Raw genomic sequence first — 18,066 nt, 5'->3', positions numbered from 1 at the left:
GCAAAACAAACACACTTCAAAAGAAATACTTCATCTTTGCAAAGCAACCCCTAGAGGTAATCCATCCACTGATACCTTCCAAATAAACATCTTAGCATTGAAAGGAAAACAAGATTGCCAAATCTAGAATTGGATATTCCAAAGTTGGCATTTCTTGCAATTAGATATATAGCTTGGGTAATTTCTAGAGTATGAAGCCTTCTCCTAGTTGTTTAGAAAACCATAATTTTTCTATGGGTTCATAACATGGCATCGCACGCATTAACCAAACCCAAGCACGTCACACTATTAAACTAGGGTAAATGAAAGTTCATATCCTCCCATCCCAAAATATGAGATGTTGTCAAATCCTCCAATTGCAAATAATTTGTATTTTCCCTTTTCACATGATGGATGCGACAATAAAAAACCCAAGGCACACAATTGAGAGTCCAATAAATGTTGAGTTATCAATGACCTTGCACATTTTTTTTGTTTATCACTAGGTGCCACATGCCACTAAGAAACTACAATCTTTGTCTTTCCATGCCTATTACCTTCCTTTCCAATAAATTAAGCGACATTTTCTTAAGAAAGGAGAATCTTGAGCCACCATATGTTTAAGTGGATTTAACATTGCCGCCCATCGAATCTTTTTAGAGTTAAAATACGATTCCATGCCACCCAACTAAGGCACACTCTTTCTTTTCCTCTTCCATAATGTGAACTATTACCCGGTGGGACAAAAGGGACAAAGTGTGAAGGGATCACGAAGGACAAGCATGAAAAGGACTGAGGGACAAATGTGAAAAGGCCAAAAGAAGCCGAATACAAACAGCCGAAGGTAGAATCCGAATATCTAAGGAGGGAGTAGTTGGAAAAGAGCCAAGCCAAGGGAAGGCTATATAATCAAGGAAATAACGAACTCAGAGGGGATCGGAAAATCATAGGAGAGACCAGGGAGATCATAAGACTAGAAGAGAGATTAAGAACTCTCAGAACACTAACTTAGACTAGGAAGTGAGTGAGTGAGTGAGTGTTGTACCAATTATACTCGATAATTTTATCGCATTCTATTTTAATCGGATATCTATATACTTTGTGGGCAAGCACTGTGTCTGTCTCCATTGATCTAACTTATATAATTATGTTCGGTCTGTGTAAGTCGTATTGCGAATCGGTTGTAGTCGATCTTGTAGAGTGTAATTCCTCTTATCAAGAATGATATGATTGGCTCAGGGCACAAGTCTCTACGCACCACGATTCCTTGACCCGATTACCCAAGAGGAGTAATCAAAGGTGTTCTCCAGGAGGGAGTAACATGAACCTTGTTGAGGTTGCTAGCTTTCTCGATAGCCTTTTTTTACCATGGTAAATAATATGATATCATAGGAATCATGATTCATTGGACCACCTTTAGTTGAAACATGAAACAACTAGCCATGCTATTTTCTACAAATTGAGTAGATTTCCAATGTAGGATTCTCACATTAGACACACCCCAACCATGTAGGACATCCTAAATGACGACAAATCATATAATGTCATACTACCACCCATGTCCAACCAAGATCCTCCAAATTTCTCTCTATACATGAGACGAGAACCGATTCATGCATGTTAATCTTCAAGCTCGAGCCTATAAACAAGCAATTCCTACATTTGGGATAGCTTTCATAATGTTTTCTCGCAAGGATCCCCAAAAACATAAAGTGGTTCTCCCATGGCATGCTTGGAGTCTCTCTTTCGTCGGTTGTTGGCTTTGTAGTTTACGTCATAGCATCAAAGTGACAGACTGAAGTTCACGATTGATCTACCATGGACGTTAAAAAGGATATCTATCAATCTGTCTCAGCCTTCTAGATATTCATTCCTCTTGTAGTTTGATCTAAGGGGTACTTCTGGAATATGTAGAAACTGCTAGGCAAAAGGGCAATCTTGCAATTTATTAAATGGATATTTTCTTCTCTCCTCTGAAGAACACAGAAGAAAGTCTCACATTTACTTGTGGCTGGGAGAGAGCCAGACTGATTGTCTGCGCGACTTCCATAGCCATGAAACAATAAGAATCAGAAGAAAGACGTAGAAGAAATTGACAAAGCTTTCAGCACACAGACAGACAGACAGGGGGAAACAAGGAAACCTTTCAGAAGCAGTAAGTTGAGCTTGAATCCTCCAAATGGATATGGCTCTTCTGAGCTTTTCTTCTTCAGCTATACAAGGTCATCGGCTCTGTACACACGAGAGAAGGGGTTTAAAGCACCTGTCAGTGAAGCAGCTGTTGTGGGTTTCTGCATTCCATGGCGATGTTACAGGGGTTCGTCTCAAAGGACATGAACAAAACCCGGGCAGAAGTAGATGGACTCGGGCTTTTGCCGTAGCTATAGACACCCAAGTTGATAACACCATCTCTACAGGTGAGGAACCATGCTTATTGTTTGTTTGTTTGTTTGTGTGTGTGAGAGAGAGAGAGAGAAAGAGAGAGAATAGTTAATTGGTAATGGTTATTTGACCGATGCAAGAATCTCCTTTGCTGCTGTTGCAGAAGTTGTAGCCATGTGTGGCTCCTGTATTTCCTTAAGGTCACTCTACTATTTGTCTAAGTGACAAAGGTTGGTGTGTCTGACTTGGAGAAGTTCTGTGAGGTTAGTGCATACAGTAATTGATGGTGGGAAGCATTGTTGGATGGCCATGAATGCTTCACATCATAGTTAGAGATGGCCCACATCTCCACTCTCCTGTCTAATGAAGAGTGTGCGGATGCTGATTGCCCTAGCTACTTCTCTTCAATCTCCATTCTTATCTCGAAGATCATGACTATGGGCGCTAAGGATGGTGATTTCCCTTCTCATATTCAATGGTGTGGGGTCAGAAGATATGACTGGTTGAGTCCTGTCATTTCCTTGTGGGTGCTTCAACATGCTGGTTTTATGTTACTGTAATATTACTTCAATGTCCTATTCTTGGCATCCGCATTCCACTTCGTTGTGAGTGCATCTATAAGGCATGATTCCATGCCTGTCAAGAACATATTGTTGGTAGGCATCACAAGTAGTCACCTATGCGAAGTCCAGTTTATTTGATATTCAATTTGGAAAAATAAACTTTAAGGAGTTAGTAACTCCAATAGACCTCAATAGGGTAGCATCCACTTTGTTTCTGTAGCTTTTCGAAAATTCTTATGATTGTAGTTGCATTTCTGTTCCTCCTGAGGACAAGGATCAATAGAGAAGAAATAATTGAACTCCCATGGCTTTCACGTGTCTGTTGGTCAGAATACTTCCCACCTGTCATTTCCCGCTGTTGTTTCAACAACATGGAAATAGTTTTTAACTAGTAGGCTTTTTTGTGTGTTGCCACATTCTATATTTTAAATTATATATGTGTGCGTTATGTCTTGTTAGAGTTATGATCTAAAGTAAGTATATGATAAGGATAAAAGATAGATAGGTAGAAAGGAGAGAGAGAAAGAAGGGTGCCGATCCACCCGACCACCCCCGAGCGAAGGGATCGAGATGGACTTGAGCTACGATCGGTGTCCCATACCACTGCCGTGGCGTCGAGTCGTACCTGGTGCTGGCGCGCTCGCTACAGGAGTTGACTCACCACAACGTCAGAGTCTTGACGTAGTCAAAAGATGATGAAATGAGGGTAGCTAGGCATCATATTTATAGCGATACCCAAGGCCCCTAGGCAAGTTCACACTTGGCCTAATGGGTTGTCTCAATCCCGAGGATTAAATGTAATCCTCCCCTTCTTTACACTCTCGTTTAACCCTCACACTTATCCATGTTTATAGAATACTACGGTAAATTCTCACCACGGGATATTATATGGTCATGCCCGTAACATGTCCCCACTGCCCAACTAGATTAGAATTTTTTTCTCTTATGTGTCTTTAGCAATTTTGATGCTATCATCCAAAACTTGTATTGGTAGGCAGTATGCCTCCACATTCTTTACTTTTTCCATGTTGTGAACTCTCATTAGACCCTCAAGTGTGATGAGTCTCACCCCCATTTCAAGCAGCATCACTGAATATGACATGGTTGCCTTGAGCCCATGGTGATGGCATAAGAAAATCGTTTGTACCTTTGCATTGTCTTTCCATCTAGGAGGGGGGTACTTCGTACTCAAGCCACCACCCCACATATCAAGACTTGGATTACTTTGTATGTCATCTCTGAAGGATAATGAGATTGCATCTAGATAAAAAAATATAGTAGTTTGCTCATATTTCCAAACATTGTTTTATGCATGTGCCCCAATCATGGTTGTTGTGGATGTGGATGCCTAAGTATTGAACCTGTGAAGGAACTCATAGATTCAATAGCTCCAAGTTTGTAAGTGAGGCATGGCTAAATGTTTGGCTGCTTAAGATGAAAGAGAATAATTTCAGGGTAAATTTGGACCATTGTGCCAGGGTTTTCACTTCAATATGTTGCCATTATTTTACCCAGTCAGCATACCATTTTTGCTTCTTTAATGAAGAGAGGTGGCACTTTCATTTCATTTCAAGGGGTAGCCTTAGGCCACTAATTGAAATAATTTTAATTTTTACAATCAATTTTTGTGATGACATTAAGTGGGAAGCAATGACAATGATTTTGGGTAAATTAAGAAGGAGTTATGAAAAACAACTTGCAACTTGCGTACGAATGGCTAATTGCCAGCGCAGGTTCGGAAACCAGAAGATGGTATGTCAATCCCCTAGATTCTGCAGTGTCCTTTAGTAAAGTAGTGTTATTAGAGAGATTTGAATCCAAGTGTATAGACCAGTAAACAAATGGCTTGCCACTATGGTTTGGCCCAAATACAAAAAAAAGAGGAGAGGATTGTGTCAATACTTGATTGTGAGGACATATTGTCGGTTGTGCTGATACCTGATTGTTGATTTCTGGTAGAGGACATATTGCAGGTTGTGCTAATACTTGATTGCAATGCTTGTTAGAGGACATATCATGGGTTGTGCTAAGAATGAGCTCAACCCTACATCCTGGAAGGTCATCTAGCAATTTAAAGAGATTAGTGAGATTTGAAGTGTACAGGTTAATAAAAATAGGGGTTACCAGTAGGCTGTAGCTCAGTGTGTAAGGTTCTCCAATGGAGACTACAAGGTTATTCATTTAAACCCCCTCTGTAGCCTGCATGTAATTCGAATAAAGCAGGATTTGAGTCAGGGTCTACAGGTTAAGACAATTATGGTGAGAGTCACTAGAGCTAATCACTCTGAGGATGCAATAGCCAGGGTGTACATCTGAAGTGTACAGGTTAATAAAAATAGGGGTTACCAGTAGGCTGTAGCTCAGTCTGTAAGGTTCTCCAATGGAGACTACAAGGTTATTCATTTAAACCCCCCCTGTAGCCTGCGTGGAATTCTAGTAAAGCAGGATTTGAGTCTAGGTCCACAGGTTAAGACAAGTATGGTGAGAGTCACTAGAGCTAATCACTCTGAGGATGCAATAGCCAGGGTGTGCATTTCCATCATTCAAAATCAACATTTGTTACCTTGAGATATCCGAAATTCTTCGATAATGGGCATGCTGTGATGATGCATCACACTCTTCTCTGGTTTTTTTGGCTTCATAGACCTTCACCTTGTTTCAAAGTAGCTTTATTGTTAACATGGAACCTCCTTTGTCAATGGACGGGATTTCATGACAGGCCTTTCCTAGGAGTTCTTAATAATCAGTATGATAGGTGTCATTCCCCATCTTTTCATCCTCCAAGACTTCTACTTTCCTGAATTTCCCATTCATCATTATTTTTGCATGTTTATTTCTTCCACCTTTGCAATGAAGTCTTGCACAATGAGTTTGGGTAGAGGGTCCACTTGATTACTGCTTTTTTTGTATTTTATGAATATTTTATGTTTGATTTGTCAATGTTAGCTTTGACATATTGATCCAATCGATTCACTTGCAACGTTTGAGAATCAACATTGAAATTTGACCTTGATGTATTCATCCAAATTGTTCACCTTCTCTTTTGTGTGGTTTAGCAGCTCTTTTAAATCTTGCCTTGATTGTTAGGGCTGAAACATGGAAATAGATCCATGATGTAGCTGATTTTTAAGTCTGCATATACATTATTACAAGCACAAACTTGACGTGGACAAGGCTGAGTAGATGAATTCCACATAATACTGTAGAAGCTGGTTTAGAATGATTATTCATTCTCTCAAAAGGATGTTGCCTTTCACTGATGTTCTTTTTGCGTTATGCATGTCTCACTTTTTCTTACAAATCTTGGGTTTTGTTTATACAGATAGCAATCAAGAAAGGGTTTCAAAAAGAAGCTTCAAAGGTGCCTCCAGTGTATCCTCTGGTATTAAGTTAGAGAACATAACCAAGACTTTCAAAGGTGTGACTGTCCTCAAAGATGTGAGTTGGGATGTGAAGAAAGGAGAGAGGGTGGGTCTTGTGGGTGTAAATGGAGCAGGTAAGACCACGCAATTGAAAATGATTGCAGGTGAAGAAGAGGCTGACGGTGGCAATATCATTAAAGCTAAAGAGAATATGAAGATTGCCTTTCTTACTCAAGAATTTGAAGTTGTACCAAGTCGAACGGTAAGAGAGGAGTTTATGAGTGCATTTGAAGAGCAGATGAAGGTCTCTCGAAGGATGGAAGAAGTGCAAATAGCGCTAGAATCATCAGTAGAGGACATGAAAGTCATGGGAAGTCTTCTAGATGAGCTTGATGAACTTCAGAAGAAAGCACAACAAGTAGACTTGTATGATGTTGATTTCAAAATAAATAAAATGATGCCTGAGTTGGGTTTCTCACAAGAAGATGCCGATAGACTGGTGGCATCATTCAGTGGTGGATGGCAAATGAGGATGTCTCTTGGCAAGATTTTACTACAGGTCTGATAATGAATGAATAATAATATGCATATCTTTATGCATTCCTAGGACTGTATAACATATTTACTGATCAGTTCCCAGTTTCACTGTACAAGAGAATTTGTACTTACTCAAGTCCTGTTTAAATTTGATGTATAGGATCCAGATCTACTACTATTGGATGAACCCACAAATCACTTGGACCTTGCAACGATTGAATGGCTTGAAGGTTATCTTAAGGGGCAGGATGTGCCAATGGTAATCGTTTCACATGATCGAGCTTTCTTGGATCAGCTCTGCACTAAGATAGTTGAAACAGATCTTGGTGTATCACAAACATATGAAGGGAACTATAGTGCATTTGTGCAAGCAAAGGCAGAACGAGCTGAAGCACAAAGAATGGCCTGGGAGAAACAACAGAAGGAAATTTCAAGAACAAAAGACATCATCCAACGCCTTAGTGGTGGGGCAAATTCTGGACGCGCAACTACGGCCGGAAAGGTTCCATAGAACTATTATTTTTCTGTACTAAGTTATTTTAAGATCTATTTGAAAATTAGAGATTCTTTTCCTCTTCTAGTTAAAGGATCGAGACATGCCTTTGAATAATCAGTTTGAGTGATGTGTAAATGCCTGAATGGGGACATTTGTTAACTTTTCTCTTCAAAGTACTCATCTAATACATTCCTTTGCTACATTTATTTCCAGCAATTGGAGAAGATTCAAAATGAGGGTCAGGTTGACAAACCTTTTGAGCATAAATCGATTAGGTTTCGGTTTCCTGAGATGGAGCGCAGTGGTCTTATCGTTGCTGAAATAAAAAAGTTGTACATGGAGTATGATGGGACAGTAAGTAGTGATGAGATCAAATTAGTTCTCTGTTTTGGTGTTTTGTTCATGTTTTTGTGTCTTATTCTGGTTTGGATGGCAGACATTGTTTGATGGGGCTGATCTTCTTATTGAGAGAGGTGAGAAAATTGCTATTATTGGACCTAATGGGTGTGGCAAAAGCACACTGCTAAGGTTATTGATGAAAATGGAGGTTCCATCTAGTGGGGAAGTACAACTTGGTGAACACCGTGTCATCCCAAATTATTTTGAGCAGAACCAGGTATGGTCCCTTTTCTCAGCAGCTATTATAAGCTCTTTTTTGGTAAAGAAAACATTATGGCTGTTTTCTATAGAGTTTAACAGTACAAGTAATAAATGACAAATGGAGACCGTAAGATCAATACAGGATTTCTAATATTTTCAATGGACCATTGTTTGAGCATGCACCAGGGTCATTCTAATTCATTGATGTTCTGCTGTTCATGGGCTACAATAGTGAAATTGTTAGAAGATAACCTGTTCTATGAAAGAATTTAACTATGAACCTAAGGTTGTGATACCATTTGAAATCTTTTATAGCATCAGGCCACAGCTCACCTATAAGAGCTGATCATATGTGTCATGAATTGTATGTTTGTTATCTCGCAAGTAGAGAGTCTCATGCAAGGAATCACTCTCTATACACGCTTTTCCGCAAGAGAAAACTGCAATTTCTAGTAGGATGATTGTAATGTACAAGATATCCACCCACAAGAAGGAAATATCTTGTCAGGATTGCTTTAGAATAATTTGGAAAGGTTTTGGCATGTGATCCTTGGAAGGTGGATTCCTGGTACTGTTGTATGATAAATTTTCGGTTTGGATTTACTGGGATTGGGCAGTGGCCTGACATCCCCGCTTAAATGTTACCAGAGGGAGAGGACATCATTAGGCACTTTCAACAATGGTTCTGTCATGATGTTGACTAGGTTTTTGAAAACGTTTCCTCAATTCTAGTCTGAAAACTATATTTGTGGCCCCTCTTGACTTTGATATGAAACTCACAAAATTGTGGGGGTTCGTATCATTTCATAGTTCTTAGCAATCACCTTCTTTCGGCTTATTTGTTTAAGTGTCCTGTCTCTTCAGACTATTCCTACAGTTATTATGAAGACCTTTTGAAACCTGGTTTACTTGTTCTTCGCATGCTCCCTTCACACTCATGAACCCGATGCAGTGACACCAAATCTGCCATGACCTTATGTTCCTGAGCCTGTGTTTGCTGTTATCTTGTGAGCTTATGCTTTAGGTCACCCTCAGAAGGTGGACAGATAGTTTATAACTTCCCACTTCAGTGCCAGTTATACTATCTGCAATGGTGCTCTGTATGTTCCAACATATATGTTGCAAGAGAAGCTTGATGAATCCTTAATTCTTTCTGTCGTACATACAGATGCTTTTCTCTGGTCTAGGTCTGAGGATTTTGTTTGTTTCTCAGTGCTGAACTTGGCTCTAATGTGGGCTATGCTTGGTGTTTCTAACATACCGTGGGTTGTGTTAGAGCTTAACAGAGGTCCGAAAGTGTGGGTCTACCTATGGTTGGAAATTGGGGAACCACTCTCTGTGTTGTTACTAAAGAATGGTGCAGTGTATATAACTGGAAGGAAGAAAGATAACATGATGACATCAATATGAAATATATAAATAAGAGGGCATGGCTTATTTCTGTAGGCTGAAGTGCTCGATCTCGAAAAGACAGTTTTGCAAACCATAATTGAGGCTGCTGAAGATTGGAACCTGAATGATATCAAGGGATTACTTGGTCGCTGCAATTTTAAAGCCGAGATGGCCGAGAGGAAAGTCGCATTGTTAAGTGGAGGTGAAAAGGTGATTATTTATATGTGTATTAAAGGCATATCAATATATAAGAATTACCCAGACACACCAGATTTATGTAAACTCGCTATATCTTCTTGACTTTGGGTTACCAAATTGAAGATACCATTTTCAGTTTTAAGTCTTAATGCTTTCTTTGAAGGGAGGATGCATGTGGCTTTTTCTTACAGGCAAGATTAGCTCTTTGCAAATTTATGGTTACTCCATCAACTCTTCTTGTTTTAGATGAGCCTACAAATCACTTGGACATTCCCTCCAAAGAGATGCTTGAGGTGCTTTCTTTTATGATAAGCCTATTGAAAGATATATTGCGTGTAATGTTGCCGATATAATTGGTGTATCCTTGTAGGAAGCCATTCGGGAATACAAAGGTACTGTGATTGCAGTTTCTCATGATCGATATTTTCTTAGGCAAATTGTGAATCGAGTGGTGGAGGTGAAGGATGGAAAGCTCCAAAACTATGCAGGAGACTACAATGTAAGGCTCTCCCTGGAAAAACTAGTTTTCTTTCTACAAGTATACGAACCAAAAGAAAAAACAAACAATACAAATATATAAATAAATTGAATGAAGAAAATAAAATATGTACATACACATTTGTAAAATGTGTATTTATATATGCATGTGTATGTGTATGTGTATATGTTGATTGCCATTTGTGGCAGTAGGGGATGGGCTAGGGAGTTTAAGTCCTCCCAACTTTTTCTTTAGATGGCAAGGGTCTGAACTACTAGTCCAAACCCTGAAACAAATAAAATAAAAGAACACTTTTTTATTTGTTCACACCTTTGCTAGTATTACCTTGAGCAAAACCTTGAAGCTCAACAAATGGAGATAGAGAGGAACAAAGAGCTTGATGCGAAGGCCCCGATTGTGAAAGCGAAATCGAAGATGTCTAAGGTTAGAATGACAGCATTGTGAACTTCAAAAAGTAAGTTCATATACATGATTTGCTTGAAAATTCATTGGCATTTTCTTCTCCAGGCTGAAAAGGAACTTCAGAAGAAGCAAAAATCACAAGCTTTTCAAGCAAGCAAAGCAAAAGGGAAAATCTCGAAGAATGCCAAGAGATGGAATTGATGTTACTTCAAAAAAGGAATGCCAAAGGCATGTATCACAGAATGCTGAAGTAGAATTGTGGAAACAAAAATGGCTAGTTGATTTTTTTTGAAAGTGTCCCATATATGTTAGCACAGTTGTAAATAGATAGATATAAGGGGGAATCGGACATCGATTTGTATCGTATATTCATTAAATTCAAATTTACTGAATTCCTCTAATTTCTCTTGTACTTTTTTCAATGCGCTGTCATGCACACAATCTACATATGTATCCTCCTTTATGTTCTATGCCAATGTAAAGCTTTCAAATGGTGCTTTTAATGTTCATTACGTCATGAGTTGGAATACTACCTCTTTCATAATTTGGTGCCATAGATCACGCGAGACTTCGAGATGGATACAAATTATAGTTAACCATTGAAGTTGTAACCGACAAAGCACCACAACTTGGTTGCTATTAAGTAAGGCTATCCCACAAAAGCACAACACATAATCGTTAAGCCCAATGATGCTATAAAACTGAAGGGAATGTGTGGAGCACTTCATCTATTTCACAATAAAGCAAACTCAATACATTTTTCCACCAAAAAAAGTAGCCAATGAGACTTTGTTATGACCATGACCATAATTTATCCCATGGTAAGTTGTATTGTTGTATTCTACACATGAGAATAAAGTATGAGGGTTAATTGAGAATGTAAAGAAGGGAGGATTATTTTTAATTCTAGGAATTGAGACAACATGTAAGGGCCAAGTGAACTTGCCTGGGGCCTTAGGTCTTGCTATAAATATGACGCCTAGCTACCCTCATTAGTCACCTTATTCGATTACATCAAGATTGTGATCTTATGGTGAATAGACTCTTGTAGTGAGCGCGCTAATACTAGGTACGACTTGATCCCATGGTGGTGGTATGGGATGTCGATCAAGGCTCGAGTTCGTCTCAATCCCTTTACTCAAGGTAGTCGAGTGGATCGGCACCCTTCTTTCTATCTCTTTCTCTTATCTACCTATCATTTATTTCTTTATTTCATGCTTACATTAGAAATAATCTCTACTAAACTTAATATCCATGTGTGAAAGCGAATATTGAGGGGCATGTTGTGAAGTTTAAAATAATATTCATAAAGGGAATATGGTTTAGGGAAATAGATCGTGCAAAGCAAAAAGTTTGAGGAACAAAACTAGTCGAACTCTAGCAACCGCAAGCCATCCAAGAAATATTTTGTAGGTTAAGAGTGCAATAGTATTGTTGATACACATACATACATAAATATATATACATATAAGTTCATTGTCATAATGTGAATTAAGTTGTGGTTGAGTCGTTTTTGACAACACACTATAAAATTACAAAGGAATGTAAACGCAAAAATGGCTCTACTTATGACAAACATAGAAAATGGCGTGTTTTCTATGACGACTTACCTTGTGAAAGGTTGCTACAAAAGCATGAGAATATAAACCATCATGCAATCTTTTCTTAAAACAAATATTAGCCACATAAAAGGAAACTTTTCAGGAAAATCATATTATAACTAGCAATGGGCAAGGCAAAGAAACCGAACCGTTTATATAAAACAAAAACCAAACCAAACCGTTTATGAACTCTCAAGTATTTAAACCAAACCGTTTATGAACTCTCAAGTATTTAAACCAAACCATTTAAGAAAAAGTAAACCAAACCATTTAATAAAAAATACATCGTCATTTAAGTCAAACTAATTAAACATTTAAATAAACAAAAATACATTAAATTAAATAAACATTTAAGTTAAATTTATTAAATCAATAAAAAACCATTAATTAAACCATTAAATTAATAAACTATCAAGGTAGAAAAAAAGGTAACCAAAAACCTATAAACCTTTAAACCAAACCTATAAATCTATAAACCCGAGTTTTAGAACCGAACTGTTTATCGAAAATCCAAACCATTATTATTATTTGGAACCAATAAACCATTAAACCACGGCTTAAAAGTTTGGTTCGGTTTGAGCCAAAACAGTGCCCATTGCTAATTATAACCCTAAAAAAACTCTCTTGGTATTTCAAATGAAATAAAGTTGAACTATAAACTTAAGCCTTTGTCCGTATTATAACTCTACACCTTTGTCCATTATAAAACATTAAAGCTTGACCTAACAAAACGACCCGTCCTCTAGAAGGTTTGTTCGAAAACATTTGGTGAAATTTGACAGTACGACCTAAGAAACTACCATTGTTCCTCAACATACGTTATTGAAAACTTCGAAGTTCCACGATCCAATCCTAGTTGTGAAAGCTCTTCCATTGTTTTGTTAAATTTCAAAACCCTCTCTTGAAAAAACTCTTCCCCTTGCCTTTGTGTTCTCTACAAGTTCTAAGATATATGACTTCACCTAATATAACCCTGTCATTAATTTGCACCATCCTTTTTTTATCCATACTTGAATGTTGCCATAAATATTTTCTTTTTCCTATCAACGATCATACCATTTTTCTTTTATAAGTACAAAGGACATAGAGCATGGTAATGGCACGTCGTGATTTTATTATGGAAACCAAGTAGGTAATTGATGTCTATAGGCAAGTACAAAGCATGGTCTCACAGTATTGGCTTTTATACATATAGTATAGGGGACATTACATGTTCATATAGATTATTACACAAAGATTTATGAGTTTATCATATTCAAGCACTAAAATTATAACATGTAAGCGTGACACTAGGTTTTGAGATCAAGACTTGAGGAATGAGAGAGAAAATAATGTAGTATATATAAGGGGCTACTTGAACTTGGTCCTTCAAACAATAGGAACTTGGGTATGACTTTATTCTCAACTTTTAATGGATGGTTAAGAAAAAAATAGAAGGATAAATATTCAAAGAATTTGTGCAATACACAAAGAGTTCAAACACTAGCACAAAGAATTTGTTACGTCCTTTAAATAAGGTCATTATTACTGATTGAACCAAAAGACTTTCCTAGGCACACGGTAACACGTAGGAATGCTATGCGGACTATCTACTATGATATAGGTCCATCTAATCGATATTCTATGAGCACGAATCTAGCTCAAAATCGACAATTCAACAACCCTAATGGAGCTAAAAAAACCATAATGATAATGTCCTCATAGCTCCCTTTGAAAGTATCTATCCTCATTATGGTATCAATGAAAATTTAATGTAAAACTTTGTATTTCAAGCATAAGTAATGATTAGCATTACAATTGGTTCATAGATTGAGACAAGATCAAGAACCTCACATTGCAAATTGTATAGGTGCAAGGATTTCCTCTTAGATGTTTTCATGCCATAATAAGTTAATGAATAGAAGAGAGCAAAGGTTGGTGGAGATTGAGCTACTTCAGAGATTAGAGAAATTTAGAACATGCACATATTGTTGGTATTAAAGAGGTATGAGAGACCACCAACACCTTGACTTGATGGTCAAGTTGTGTGTATTGTGGGTTTGCTCATGAGGAAAAGCTGCCCTTAAGGCATGGTAATGTGTTAATGAGCTAAAAGGTGATTAATTAGGACACAATCTAGTATGTTACTTAAGGTATGCACTACCCAAACATTGAATTATAGGCATACACCTTGTAACCGATTGCATTGGAGATTGATTTGTTGGACACATGTCTCTCACATAATGGAAATGGAAGGAAGGAGGGACTAGTACGGTGGACACAAGTGCAAGCGAAAGGAAGGCTACTCGGGGATCAAGCGATGACTTTGGGCGGGGGCGTGTGGACGAGGACATCGGTAGAGGGCCACATAGGCATTGGGACATTGGTAGGGGAGAACCCAAAATCATCCATCTTATCATTGCTCATGAGCAAGCTCTCCAACTCAGCAACTTGCCTCATCATTTGGAGCTTGTCTATTTTTATGCTCACATGCCTATGAGGAGGAGGAGCAGCAGCAGCAGCAGCCCCTCCCTCATAAGCACCCATTGAGCCATCATGACCCACATATTGGCTTGCACCAAACAAGGATTTCAAATCCACAAGTCCACCGTGACCGTGACCGTGACCGATCATTGTGCTCCCATTGACATGGAGAACTTTGGTGTTGCCATTGGAGTAATGGCCTATGCCATCATCATTGATCATGCCCCACCCGCCGAGGATGGATCCGAAGATATTGTCGCCTCCGGACATACCCCCACGGTTCACATCCGATGCCATAACATCGTCCGCATCGATTACAACACCATGACCATGGCGAGCGAGGTTCAATGGCATGGTGCCATCATTGGCCATGCTGCAATGGGCGAGGTTCGATGTGACGACACCACCATCATTGGACATGCCCAGGCGGGCATTGATCGAATTCGAGACATTGCCAATATCCATGTGGGGATGGGGATGGGGGGCATAAGAGCATGTGGCATTGGGCTTAAAGAGGGATGGATGAAGAGGGGAAATTTGGGTGTTTGTTTGGGAATGGCTGCTCACATAAGAAGGCCAAAGTTGATGCCCATATTGAAGGTCATGGTTAAAACCAGTAGCCATGTGGGCAGGGGCAGGGGCTAGGGCAGGGGCTGAGGCTGGGGCTGAGGCTGGGGCTGAGGCTGGGGCTGGGGCTTGGGCAGCCGGATGGATGCCTGTGAGCTTTTGGACCATGTTTCGGAAGTTGGATTTGTCGGCCGAGAGAACGCGGATGGGCGGCTTGTTGCCCGCCCGTGAGCGGCGCTTGGTGCCCGAGACTCCTAGCTTATCGCGCCTAGGGGAAGAGGGTGAGACACTAGGGGCCATTTGCTCAATGGGGATTAATGATCTAGATAGATAACCAGATAGATTGATGGTGTGGAGCTCTATGGCACACTTTGGGTCTTACTTAGGCAAGGGAGCTCTATGGCACACTTGGGTCTTAGGCAAGGGATGATCAAGAAATCATAGGGTCATACACATATATATATAGAGTGAGTTGAGTGGAGAGATTTATTTTGTAAAGTGGGCTGGCTTACATTGGCAGTCAACAAGTCTGCCCCTAGGAATCCTTCAAAGGTGCCACGTAGAATCAAACCTTCCCTTGAAGTTCTTTGAAATTTGCTTTTTCGTCGAGGCCCCATTGTTCAAGTGCTCGCAGACACTTTTCTCCGGTCCCACAATTCCCCATTTCGTCCGACAAGTGTTTTCTTTTTTCGGGCTCCTGTTGTCTAATTAACCCTCTCGTTTCCCTGGACAACATACACCAATTTATTTTGATTTTTCTTCCCTCTTGAGTATTTTTACTCTCCCTTTTACACACTTTTCTCCTTCTACCGTGCATAAGGGTACATTATGTTTCAAGCGAACCTTTAATCGAGTTGGCTCGAAAGCCACTCGTTTCTTTGTTTCATCTAGACAACCCTTTGGCTATGTACGATTTGAAGCCCACAACCTTCTCTTTTCTTTCAACCAACTATAGAATTTCGTGCCATTTTACTATAAATTCTTGTCAGTTGATTATTATTTGCCAAATGTTATTAATATCGCTAGATAGGTTGAGTTCCGATGTATGGAGAAATTTTCATATAGATTTTCCTCCTAATCTTAAAATTTATATCTATTCCCTCCCCAATGAAAGCAATGTGTGTCTGTCACAATCGAGGAAAGAAGCCCTTTCACAATGAAACATTTGTTTTTCATAATTTTGATGAATTGTAAAGGTGCATGGATGATTGATGCATTTGATATATCATATAAGAGATCAAGCTCCTATGAACCACAAGTCCCTTTTACGGTAGCCTTGAATTATCGTATAGGCCTCCTGAGATACCTTAAAGTTTCTACAAAGTCAATAAGCTTATCCCAGCAAGAAAGACCATGACTTTGTCAAATTGATATTCTTATTTGATGATAGACTCTCATCAAGCAATCCTTGAAATGACTATGTATCTTATTAACTCGAGAGGTACGCAATTTCTTTGACTTTTCAAATCAGTTTGAGGATTGATTTTTGTGATTGAAGTACAATGAAGCCACATAAAATGTTTAAATATCATCCACACCTGATTGATGCCTGTTCCACTTGTTTTTCTTTTTATAACTGCTCAAAGGCCCAAAAATCTATCCATATGTCACAAACATTGAATGATGTCCGAATTGCTACCAAAAATATAGGTGTCATTAACTTGTTTCTAACTGAGAGATGTATCTAATAATAGTTTCATTGAATTATGTGTGGGGCCTATAAGCTAGAATAGCCTCATTGAAGGATCCATGTATAAACAACGACAAGAGGTCACTCATCTCTAAGAACATTTCAAAATGCACAATGCCACATAATCATGTAGGACAAGACTTGCTTTTTGAATAAAAGAAATATCATCAAATAACATATACCAAGGTTAACATTCTTTTTAGCACATAAATAGGATAAACTTAACACTTTATTATCATAGTGCCACAAGGGATTGATCAAGGAACATGCTAGAATGCATTCAAAAAGAAAATTATGGTGCATAAAGAAATAAGTTTAAAGCAACATTCTTTTACATAAACACCAAGAATGATGAATATTTTTGAGTCATTCCCTTGTGTTAATCCTTTTGACAAACATAACCTTTAAATCAATGTCATCACTTAGAACCTTCTTGGGGTTCTTATCTTTCTTTCTTTTTTCCAAAAAAACACTACTTCGCATTAGTTAGCAAACAAAATTACATCATAGAACACCCAAAGTTCTTCTCACTAGCCCTCACTCTGGCCTTCCCACCAAAGTGGACATAGTCCCCACCTCATTTTCAACAAACGTATCCAAACAACTCCAATAACCTAATAATTTGTACCATATCTATACAGATTTACAGCACCTAGGCGCTGTTGGAAACCGGAAACAGCCATCGGGGTGCTTGGGGTTCTTATCTTACATCAAACTTTCATTCACACTTTCAATGATTTGTGTGGAACCTTACCTTGAGTTTGCCCATACAATGAAGTGTCTTGCTTGTACTTGGAAGCACATAATCTATATTCCACACACTCAAGGTTCTTGTACTCTTGTAACAACTACTCTTAAGGCTTGTGTCCTCACATACATGACTTAAAATTCCTACTTATCCATATTAATGTCCAAATTCTTTCACTTATTTAGACAAACATTATTGATTTCATCATAACCTACTCACTCAACCACCATTTTGGCCATCTTCAGTAATCATGTGATCATTTTGGCAATCTAGGTGATCATTATGATAACACAACCCCATCTTTGTCCTCTCTTTTGGAGTGAACGCATGTGCATGTGACAACCTACATCTACAATATTCTCAGTATGATTTAAGAGAATAATAAGCTTGTGGTTCATCTGGTATTCTAAATACAAAGGACATGCAATTAGTTCTTGTGTACCATAATACAAAAACCTTCAACTCATTTCACCTGTGAAACGATGCTCAATCCATACCTACAATAACATGGATTGGTTTGCTTCTAATGGTCCTAGTCAATCCATTGATGGCCTAAACTCTAGCAAATTGTCAAATGTTGTTTCAAA

General features: G+C 38.7%; 2 protein-coding genes across 2 annotated transcripts; one reads left to right on the top strand and one right to left on the bottom strand.

The window, feature by feature from the left end:
• The first annotated feature begins 1,978 nt into the window (after positions 1-1,978).
• On the top strand, positions 1,979-10,811 carry LOC147858608 (ABC transporter F family member 2-like). Its single transcript, XM_087325521.1, has 10 exons — positions 1,979-2,396; positions 6,247-6,845; positions 6,984-7,325; positions 7,533-7,673; positions 7,756-7,935; positions 9,366-9,521; positions 9,701-9,802; positions 9,880-10,008; positions 10,327-10,431; positions 10,516-10,811. Exons 1-10 carry the CDS (start codon positions 2,159-2,161, stop codon positions 10,609-10,611), a joined length of 2,088 nt encoding a protein of 695 aa, XP_087181647.1. The 5' UTR covers positions 1,979-2,158; the 3' UTR covers positions 10,612-10,811.
• A 3,137-nt stretch (positions 10,812-13,948) lies between these two features.
• On the bottom strand, positions 13,949-15,467 carry LOC147858607 (uncharacterized). The gene is made up of 2 exons (XM_087326591.1): positions 15,448-15,467; positions 13,949-15,410 (listed from the first exon to the last, which is right to left on the bottom strand). Exon 2 carries the CDS (start codon positions 15,339-15,341, stop codon positions 14,304-14,306), a length of 1,038 nt encoding a protein of 345 aa, XP_087182717.1. The 5' UTR covers positions 15,342-15,410; positions 15,448-15,467; the 3' UTR covers positions 13,949-14,303.
• Between the last annotated feature and the right edge of the window lie 2,599 nt (positions 15,468-18,066).

This window comes from Azolla caroliniana, unplaced genomic scaffold (assembly GCF_043228905.1).
Source record: "Azolla caroliniana isolate FFs.n. ecotype wild unplaced genomic scaffold, voAzoCaro1.0.p SCAF_10, whole genome shotgun sequence".
Taxonomy (NCBI): domain Eukaryota; kingdom Viridiplantae; phylum Streptophyta; class Polypodiopsida; order Salviniales; family Salviniaceae; genus Azolla; species Azolla caroliniana.
Note: the sequence above shows the minus strand (reverse complement) of the source record. Positions and strands in the feature narration are given on the sequence as shown.

Bases quoted from the DNA above. Each gene is read 5' to 3' on its own strand.
- LOC147858608 (XM_087325521.1), top strand. From the start codon at position 2,159: ATGGATATGGCTCTTCTGAGCTTTTCTTCTTCAGCTATACAAGGTCAT. The intron at 7,674-7,755 runs GTAAGTAGTGAT...TTTGGATGGCAG, and splicing joins ACATGGAGTATGATGGGACA to ACATTGTTTGATGGGGCTGA. The intron at 9,522-9,700 runs GTGATTATTTAT...TTTTTCTTACAG, and splicing joins TGTTAAGTGGAGGTGAAAAG to GCAAGATTAGCTCTTTGCAA.
- LOC147858607 (XM_087326591.1), bottom strand. From the start codon at position 15,341: ATGGCCCCTAGTGTCTCACCCTCTTCCCCTAGGCGCGATAAGCTAGGA.